The sequence below is a fragment of the Belonocnema kinseyi genome, chromosome 7, assembly GCF_010883055.1.
Source record: "Belonocnema kinseyi isolate 2016_QV_RU_SX_M_011 chromosome 7, B_treatae_v1, whole genome shotgun sequence".
NCBI lineage: Eukaryota > Metazoa > Arthropoda > Insecta > Hymenoptera > Cynipidae > Belonocnema > Belonocnema kinseyi.
In genome coordinates, this window is record NC_046663.1 from 132,322,564 (window position 1) to 132,333,196 (window position 10,633).

A 10,633-nucleotide genomic window follows, 5' to 3' on the forward strand; every position below is an offset into this window, starting at 1 on the left:
GTAAAGTTAGATATAGAATTTAATAATAATAATAATAATAATAAAAAGTTTATATTAACTGTTGTGTGTGTCCCATGGATTAATGTGCAAAGTTAGTGAATACAGTTATTCATTTAAAATGACATTTTAACTTGTAAGATTCTTAATTTCATCACCTGTGATTATTATAAGGATTTAAATAACCGCGGTAGTTGATTTTCAAATCAACGCCAGTCAGCAGCGAACCTTACGACTAGAAAAGGAATCCACCAATCAAAGAATAATTCTTTATATTATTCAGTGGATCCGAAAGGTAGGACGTAACACAGACCAGTGATTGTAACGAGTGCCCCGAAGTCTTTTACGCATGCGTCGCGCTCGGTCTCTGATTCGTTGCTGTTCGCGCGCAATTTGAAATGCTAAAAAATAACATTTTTTAAAAATTATGAATAATGTCATTTTAACTCATATAAACATTTATTAGACCGATATTGATGAATCTTGATAAAAAAAATTTATTAAGTGCATACTGTGTAAATCAAAAATATCCTTTGGTACTCACTTGTATATTTCTTGCATATTTTTCTTTATTCGAAAATTTTGTTATTTAAAGTTTATTAAAATATTAAAATGCATTGACAATCTTGTTTTTCAATAGAATTATATTAATTAATAAAAAAATTTATATATTTAGAAAAAACAACCATACAACAACAACCATAACACAGTATGCACTTGATAAATTTTTATTTTTATCAACATTCATTGATATCGGTCTAATAAACATTTATGTAAGTTAAAATGACATTATTAATAATAAACAATAAAAATGTTATTTTTTAGCATTTTAAATTGCGCGTGATAGAGTAGGCATGCTATAGGCGCGCGCATGATCTAATAAATATACGGTCTAGCCACGCGCAAGTAAAAAAAAACTGAGCGAATCAGAACCCAACGCTTAGTTTCTCCATCTGTTGACAAAAAGTGGTATATGTGTGTCAAATAAATTGAAATTTAAGTCAAGTTGGAAAGTACTGAATACATAAATTTATGCAATGCAGTTTCCACGACATACAAAATGATAATTATTATGTTTTATTTATTCAAAAATACTTTTCCTCAATTTTGTGGGGAAATGTGATCGGAAGATATTAAATATTTATTAGTAATTATTGATACTCTCGTCTTTTACAATTTGTATTACGTTCGTAATATAATTCATATATGACGGGTGGACCATTGTTTGAAAGTGGGGTGCTTCAAATTCCTCAAAAATTCTAATACACTTTGAGTTGAAAGGATTTGTTATAACTTTGTCTACTGGTGCAACGAAAGATAAAGATAGAAATACCAAAGTGATTTTCTTTCTCTTTTAATTTGCAGTACGTCTCTCACCTATAGGCATGCCTACTCTACTTATAATATCTGTATGGTGAAAATTTGAATATATATTTTAGATTCCATCACTGAATATAAATTTTATACAAAATAAAAATATCCCTGTTTTGGATATATACCTAATCGATAATTAATTTCTTAAAAACGGAAAATTTTATTGTTATAAAATTTTTGAATCCATGGCTTGTAGTGGCCCTCGTCGAGCGGGGGCCCCGGGGATTCGCTTCTGTTGCCCCGCCGTAATCCTGGCCCTGGTTCTGCTGGATCAAGGAGCTCAGACTTCTTTTGTTTCTGAATCTCTGGTACAAAGTCTTAGATTGCCATGTCAATCAGCGGCCATCACTGTTTCGGGCGTTTAAAGCCACAGATCCAGAAACACGAGGGGTATTGTTACCATAAAGGTATGCTCTCGCGTTCATCCTAAGGTTAAGCTCTTGGTTCGAGCCATTGTTATGTTAATGCTTACATGTTATATTCCTCCCGATGGTCTCGTCGTTAAGGACTGGCACCACTCAGGGGCGGTCAACGCAATGGGAAATAGACGGCCGCGTAATATTATGATTATATTTATTTCGCAGACCAACTGTACATGCGCTGCTGTTGACAGGGGGTGAACGGCGCAAGGGAAGGTTGAATTTTGAATTCGTAAGCGTCGACGGTCGAACATATATGCGCATTGGACGTCATAGGTACGTTGTCAGCAATGCGATACAGCGAAACTGTTCGGATAGTTGACAACAACGTGCGTATGATGTCAAATATGCATTTACGTTGACGTTTACGACTCTCGTTGTGGACTGGTCCTGAAATTTGAAAACTGTCATATGCGATTGATAACCAGAAAAACTGTAAAAAACTTGTGTTTCAAATTTTAATTTGTGCATTGCCATACTAAAGAATTAGTGCAAAATTATGGAAATATCATTTTAAAGACATTAAAAATGTTTCTTATGCGTCTTTTGTCTCATATTCTTCAAATCAATTGCATTGATCGCCCCTGGCATCACTTAAAAGTTTTGAACTTGGCTGACCCTTTCGTTCATAAAGGGGGCATATTGGAGATAATTCTCGGCGCTGACGGCTACGAATACGTGCTTGAAGAGGAACTGAGGAAGGGAGAATTGGGAACTCCAACAGCTCAGCACAAATTGTTGGGTTCAAGTTTATCCGGACTCATTTCTGATGAGTCCAGTTCAGCTCAACTATCGATTGTGAGTTTACAAAGCACTGTCGATCACGAAATTCTAACGCTGTTTCGCCGGTTTGTTGTCCAGGCGGACATACCAGCAAGATTGTCTCTGTCAAGTATGGCCGAGGATACGTGTGAGAAACTGTTTGTCTACACACATCAACGTACAAGTGAAGGTCGCTATGCCGTGCACCTTCCACTTAAGGATCGCACGTTAGAATTAGGGAATGCTGGCGATACAGCACAGCGTGCTCTTTTTCAGATGGAGAGACGTTTTCTGAAGGACCCGGAACTGCGTAAGGCTTACGCAAATGTCATAGAAGAGTATATACAATTGGGTGAGACGGAATTGGTTACGAGGTTCGAGGACCTTCAAACCACTGCTGGGTACTACTTGCCCCACCATTGTATAATCAAGGAGAGTAGCTCAAGTAGCAAACCACGAGTAGTATTTAATGCATCGCAACGAACAGCGACCGGGCTGCCTCTGAATGATTTGCTCTATCCGGGTCCGAAACGTCAAACTAAATTGGCTGATGTGATTTTGCGGTGGCGCAGATAAGCAGTCGTTTTCACGGCGGACATCGAGAAGATGTTCCGTCGCATCTGGTTCCATCCGCAGCATCACAATTTTTAGAAGTTTCTTTGGAGATTGTCTACAAACCAGGAGATTCGTACCTTCATTTTAAAGACCGTGACCTTCGGCTTCAAATCTTCGCCCCACCTGGCGATACGAACTCGTCATCATCTTGCTGAGAATCATCATCCCACGGTGGGTGGGTTGGTCTTCCAACGTCTCTTGCGAATTACACGGCTTTGCCTATGCCCCCGAAAAGGTCATAGGAGCGGTCTTGTATTAGATAAGATAGAAGAATGAGAAATATGATTTTCCTAAAGAATCATTGTGCACATTTTTACACGTGCATAAAATAATTCGAAATTTCATTTTTGCATACTTTCTTGCATAAACTGAATTAAGTTAAAAACATATATTACATATTCCATCGGAATGTCTTAATTATATCCATGCACCTTTCTTTTCAGATGATTAAGATTTCTATTGTTATCATCTTTTGATATCATATTCCTCCATCCTACAAGATAAAATATTTTATTGAAAAGATTTATTGAGCATTTTTTACCAATAACAGGGATCACAGCCATTCAGTAGTTCAATTTAAGGTAAGAAAAGGGGATTTTTCAGAAAAAAGGACGATTAAAAGGGATTTCAAAGGTGCGGTGTTTATATTTATTATTGAAAACCTTTATTTATAATACACACTAGACTAACAATAATAATTTTGAAAACAAGCATTATTGAAACAAATGAAATTTGTTTAAACACTCACAAATAAATTAACCAATGTTGATAAACATTCCACTAAAGAAATAGTAATATTTTTTAATTTAAAAAATGTTTGAAAAAGCAATTATCTAAACAAATTACATTTGTTTCAATAATTGAAAATGAATAATTCATTAATTTTTTTAAAATGAAAATTAATTTTGAATTATGTGAACAACTTCCATTTGTTTGAAAAAGGTTTCATTATTCTAAAAATTCGTCGAACTGGCAGTTTATTATCGTTAAATCCATAAATTTATTTATATATTTATTTATTGTTTATACAACTAAAAAATGTTAAAAAAAAATTATGTTATTAACGATAATAAAATGCCAGTTCGCTGAATTTTGAGAAAAAATCCTTTTTTAAAGAAATGGAATATCTTTACATAATTAAAAGTTAATTAACAAGTATTAATCAATATCGCACTAGACCAACAATAATAATTTTCAAAACGAAGACTATTGAAAAAAATGAGATTTGTTTAAACACTCACAAATCAATTAACCAATGTTGATAAACATTCCACCAAAGAAATAGTCATATTTTTTAATAAAAAAAGAACGTTTGAAAAAAACAATTATTTAATCAAATTACGTTCGTTAACATAATTAAAAATGAATAATTAAGTGAGTGATTTGAAGTTAAAATTTGGAGCGTGTGAAGTTTTTGAGGTTAGAAGTAGGGAAATAGTTGCTTGTGAGTAATTTCTTGAACAGAAGGAAGGATTTATTTTTCCTGACAATAAAAAAGTGCTTTCTTTATTGGAATTCTTTATAAGTTCTCAAAAATGTTTAAGTTTTTTTTGTCTTTTGATCATTTTATATAAATATTTGCTTGTTCAGGGGCGCAAGAGGTAGGTGATAAAGGCGAAAAACGTCACGGAGCTTTGTGTAAGGTAGGATGCTGACGACGCGAAGTCCACAAACTGGCGCCAGAGGGCAACAGTTACTGGACATTAGCATAGAGCAGAAAACCGTAGTGACAGCAACAACTGACGTTGTTGAAAGCATTCGCAGTGGGGGAAGAGTGATGTTGATCGCAGTGACAGCAGCGGTGATGAAAGTGTCGAGAAGTCGACCAGGGAGGAAAGGGTAGCGGACTCAGGTAAGGGGAAGCAACCGCGGAAGACCCTCAAATTTACAGCGCCTCAACAAGTTAGGCAACGCGGGGTCGAACAGAAGTCTGGACGAATGGCAAAAATGACAAGTGCGACTAGCAGTGAAGGGGAGGAAAAAGGGAAAGGAGAGGCAGGGGACGATGATGTAGAAAGGCACAAGGATAACAAGAGAGCTAGAGTTAAACGAAAAACACCCCAGAGAGAGATAGGGGGACGGGGTGATGTTTAAAAAATTGGAAGATCTCATAAAAGGGTTTAGAGAGGAATCAAGAAAGAGATTGGATGGCATAAATAGGGATATGAATAGACAGGGAAACGATGTAAGGGGGGAAGTGAAAAAGATAAGAGAAAATGGGAAGAATGGGATAAACGTTGGAAGGAGGAGAAAGACAAGGTTTGGGGTAAGCTAGAGAGCATTGAAAATAGACAGAGAGAGGTTCGCGAGCAGAGGTCTAGAGAGATAAAACAGTTGGAAGAACGGGTAGGTAATCTAAAAATTAAGAATGAGCATATGGGGAAAAAAAGAGAGTGAGGACATAGTAAAAGGGAATGAAAAGAACATCTAAAGTGAAAATGAAAGATTGAAGAAAAGACTCAGTGAAATTGAAAGAAGATTAGAAGGGGAAGAAAGGGCATAGAGAAAAAATAACTTAGTAATCATGGGATTGAAAGTGGAGAGTGAAACGGGAGAAGTGAAAATAAAAAATATTTTGAGAGACATTAGAGTGAAGGTCAGGGTACAAGGATTCAAGAGAATGGGAGGCACGAAGGAAGGAAAAGAAGGAATGTTTCTAGTGAAAGTGGTGAGTGAGGAGGAGAAAAAGAAAATTATGGTGGGAAACAAATTATTGTGAGGAAGAAGGAAAAGAATTGAAGAAGATCTGACATGAAGGGAGAGGACAAGGAGATAAAAAATAGAGCAGAGGGCTTGGGTGTAGAGGAAAAAGGGCCATATGGCGTGGATAGGGAGAGGTAGGTTATGGACAAATAAGGAGGAATGGTGCTGGGACGAAGAAGTAGAAGAATTAAGGAAAAAAGGAAAAAGTCTTAAAAAAGGTGGGAAGAAGGGAGACGAAAAAGAGTCTGGAAATAAATCAGAGGGGTTTCTAAACGGCAAAGGGGAAACAAAGTGAAGAGGAAAGAAGAGGGAAGGGAAGAGAGAAACGTGAAAATAGCTTTCTGGAATGTGTCAGGTTTGAACAACAAGAACAAAGGGTTTCGGAAGGAGTTAGAAAACTAGAATGTGATTATGATGAGTGAAACTTGGGCAGATGAGAAGGACTGGAAGGGGACAAAAAAGCTCTCACCGAAAGGTTATGTATGGACAATGCAAACAGCAAGAAAAGAACACGTTAAAGGGAGAAAGATGGGCGGCATGGTGTGAGGGGTGAAAAAACAATTATCAGTAAAAGGGAGAAAAGATTTGGACATGGTGGAAAAGGAGGGAACAATGGTAAGAAGAATTATAATTGGGAAAGTAGAAATTGCGGTGGTTTGTGTATACAGAAGAAGAGGGGAAGAGGAAGGCTGGAGGGTAACAAGGAGGTAAATGGATGAAAAGAAGGAATAATTGGTTTTAATAGGATGGGACTTACATGATTGAACTGACGAACAAGCGGGAGGGTTATGAGATGAAGAAACTGAGGCATATATAAGGAACTCCAAACATAGCGAGACGGGCAGGGAGGGGAGGAAGAAAGCGACATATGATAGGGAGTATGAAGGTAGGGAATGAGATAGGGTCTGAGCACTTCGCGGTCATAGCTAAACTAAAAAGAGATGTCAGTAAGCGCGGCAGAGGGAAAAAGGAAATAGGGTGCGAAAGAATAACGAAAATGGGAGTCTTGGGGGTAGATAAATTAAAAGAGTTTAAACAAAAGATGGAAAAGCAAAGGGTTAAATATGAAAAAGGGGAGGGAATAGACTCGTAAACTGAAAGATTAAAGAGGTCGATTGAGAAGGTAAATGATGAGCTAGGTACTAATGAAGAAAGAGTAGGGGGAAAGAGAAGCTGGTGGGACGAGGCATGCTCGGAGAGTAAAGAGAGAATGAAAGAGTGTGTGAGAAAATGGAGAAAAGGGGAAATGGAAAAGGAGGTTTATACCAGGAGGAAAAAAGATCATGAGCAGATGCTGGAAAGAAAAAGACAAAGAGAAAAGGAAGAATATAAAGCAAAAGTAGAAAAAGCGATCAAAGAAGGTAGGGTGTGGTATGTGATAAATATGGATAGAGGGGAAAGAAAGGGCGTTAACGAAGAAATAGAAATGGAGGAATAGACGAATTATTTTAAGGGTGTATTAGGCGTAGAGAAAAATAAGATCAAAGGGGAAAAGTGTAGGATAGTCAAAGGAGAAATGAAGGAAGGGAATGAGATAACTGAAGAAGATGTGGATGAGGCAATAAATAGGGTAAAAGGAAACAAGGCGATAGGAGAAGATGGGATGGAGAACGAAGCGATGAAATATGGCGGAGAAGGAATTAGTGATGGGATGTGGAAAATCTGCAACAAGTTCTGGAAAGGGCAAGGCTGGCCGGAAGAGTGGATGACGGGACTGATGGTACCGCTTGTTAAGAAAGGGGAAGGAAAGAAGGTAAAAGAATGCAGAGGGATTACTCTCATGTCAGTCGGCTATAAAATATATGCAGAATTCTCAAGAAAAAGGTTGGAGAGTCAGGTCGTACAAAAAGAAAGCATCCCACATAATCAGACGGGATTTAGAAAAGGGAAGGGAACTATAGACAATATCTACGTACTTAGTTACTTAGTAAACCGAAATTTGGAAAGAAAGAAAGGGACACTAGTCGCTTTGTTTGTAGATTTCAAAGCAGCGTTTGACTTAGTAAACAGAAAAGTGCTATGGCAGGCAATAAAAGAGATGGGTATAGAGGAAAAGTTGGTGGAGAGGATAGAGGAAATTTTTACTGAAACCAGGATTAGGGTGAAAATAGGAAAGAAAAAAGAGCAGGTTTTCTCACAGGCAGAGGTCTAAGGCAAGGTTGCCCTTTAAATCCGTTACTATTTAATATCCTGCTGGCAGATTTAGAGGAAAATCTAAAGGAGAAAGAAAAAGGAGGAACAGTTTTGGGTAATAGCGAACTATTTTCACTAGCATACGCGGACGATGTAGTTCCTTTGCAGATGATGAGAAGGGAATGAACTTAATGATGAGAATCTTCGAAGGGTATGTGGGAGCAAAAGATCTGACGCTGAGCGTAGAAAAGGCCAACTTGATGTGTTTCAGAAAGATAAACACCATAATAGAGTACCTTTGAAGATGAACGGATTAACCGTGGAAAGGGTGAAGGAACTCTGTTACTTAAGTTTTTGGTTTGAGGAAGGAGGGGGGAACGAGATGCAGGTGAGGAAAAGAATTTAATGTGCGAGTAAAGTAATGGGCCATGTTTGGAGTATAGGAAAGAGAAGGTTCAAGAACGATTGGAGGATTAGGGTCTGGTTGTTTGATGCATTGGTTTGGGCGGTGTTCTGTTATGTTGTGGATATCTGGGGATGGAAGGAGCATAGGAAAGTAGAGAGCATGCATGAGCGATATCTGAGGTGGGTAATGGGGGTTAGTTGGAGTTGCCCTGGTTATATGTTAAGAGAAGAGTTAGGAAGAGAAAATATGGTTACTAGACAAATTAAGAGAGCCTGGAAGTTTGAGGAGAAGCTAAATGGGGAGAGGGAAGCAGAATAGCACAAGCATGTTTGGGCGAAATGCGGAACAATGAAGCGAGACGCAATTTGGGAAATTCAAAATCAGAGGAATAAATGAGAAAAATGAGAAGGGTTTATAATATTCGAGAAGGGGTTATGGAGTTGCAGGACATAGAGTTAGAGCTATTAGTTTAACAAGGAGAAGAGAGATAGAAAAAGATTGTAGATTGGAGGTACAATAGATGGTATATGATGGTCAAAGGGTCGACGGAACCAGAATATCTGCAAAAAAGGGGACGGAGTGAGAGCATGCAGATATTGGATAGATGAAGAGGAGAATTTATGTAGAGTATGTGGATACGAAATGGAGTCATAGGCACATGTATGAGAGAGATGTACAGGAGAGGAAGGGAGAAAGTTGAGTGTGGATGAGTGTGTAAGATGGATCTTGGATGGTAGTGGACAGTGAGTGATGTGGATGAAGAAATTGGAAGAAGTAAGGGAAAGCAAGGGATTAGGGCAGAGCCAAACGGGTGATCCTGAAAAAGGACAGTGAAAAGTGAAAATTGTTTTAAATATCGTGGGAAATGCATTTTTTTATTGTAAGAAGAAACGGAAGCCCTGGAAGATCGCTCATTTTAAGAATTAATGTTCCCTGTGGGCACACAAGTCCTAAACTTGTCCTATATACATCTTTCGGCGGACGTCTTAAGGACGTCCTGAGGACCTTTTAAAGACATGAAAGTAGTAAGCCCACTGGGTTACTACTGTTACGATTGTTTATCCTACGTAATTCGAAAGAGTAAAATATAAGTAGAAATTAAGTTAGACTAAGGACGGAATTGTAAATATATGCACAGGGAGCGGAGGCCTTCAAACCCGTGAAAGGGAGATATTAAATACATACAATTTTTAATTATTTAAACAATTTCCATTTGTTTAAAAAGGGTTTCTTTTTCCTAAAAATTCGTCGAACTGGCAGTTTATTTTCGTTAAATCCAATAATTAATTTATATATTTATCTATTGTTTATACAACTAAAAAAATTTTTTTTATATAAATCTACGTTAGTAACGGGAATAAAATGCCAGTTCCATGAATTAAAAAAAACCTTTTTTAAAGAAATGAAATTTGTTTACTTAAAAGTTAATTAACCAGTATTAATCAATATCGCACTAGGCCAAAAATAATAATTTTTAAAACAAACATTATTGAAACAAATGAGATTTGTTTAAATACACACAAATCAATTAACCAATGTTGATAAACTTTCCACTAAAGAAATAGTAATATTTTTTAATAAAAAAAAAGAGTGTTTGAAAAAACAATTATTTAAACAAATTACATTTGTTTCAATATTGAAAACGAAAAATTCATTCATTTAAAAAAAATTAAAATTAATTTTTAATTATGTAAACAAATTCCATTTGTTTGAAAAAGGTTTCTTTTTCCTAAAAATTCGTCGAACTGGCAGTTCATTATCGCTAAATCCAATAATTTATTTATATATTTATTTATTGTTTATACAATTAGACAATATTTTAAAATAAATTTACGTTATCAACGATAATAAAATGGCAGTACGATTAATTTTTAGAAAAAAACATTTTTTATAGAAATGGAATTTCTTTACATAATTAAAAGCTAATTAACCAGTATTAATGAATATCGAAGTTAACCAACAATAATAATTTATAAAACAAACAATATTGGAACAAATCAGATTTCTTTAAACACTCACAAATCAATTAACCAATGTTGATAAACATTCCACTAAAGACCAGAAATATTTTTTAATAAAAAAAATAATATTTGAAGAAACAATTATTTAAACAAATTACATTCGTTTTAATAATTGAAAATGAATTATTCATTAATTTTTTGAAAATTAAAATTAATTTTTAATTATGTAAACAAATTCTATTTGTTTAAAAAGCTATCTTTTC

The 10,633-nt window shown here is 35.9% G+C and overlaps 1 protein-coding gene across 1 annotated transcript; it reads left to right on the top strand.

Moving 5' to 3' along the window:
• The first annotated feature begins 5,787 nt into the window (after positions 1–5,787).
• Positions 5,788–8,189, top strand: LOC117176683. The gene is made up of 3 exons (XM_033366936.1): positions 5,788–5,835; positions 7,324–7,652; positions 7,982–8,189. The coding sequence occupies exons 1-3, from the start codon at positions 5,788–5,790 to the stop codon at positions 8,187–8,189; spliced, it is 585 nt and encodes a 194-aa protein (XP_033222827.1).
• Positions 8,190–10,633: the final 2,444 nt, after the last annotated feature.

Bases quoted from the DNA above. Each gene is read 5' to 3' on its own strand.
- LOC117176683 (XM_033366936.1), top strand. From the start codon at position 5,788: ATGGGAGGCACGAAGGAAGGAAAAGAAGGAATGTTTCTAGTGAAAGTG. The intron at 5,836-7,323 runs GTGAGTGAGGAG...AATTATTTTAAG, and splicing joins GAATGTTTCTAGTGAAAGTG to GGTGTATTAGGCGTAGAGAA. The intron at 7,653-7,981 runs GTCAGTCGGCTA...GGGTGAAAATAG, and splicing joins TGCAGAGGGATTACTCTCAT to GAAAGAAAAAAGAGCAGGTT.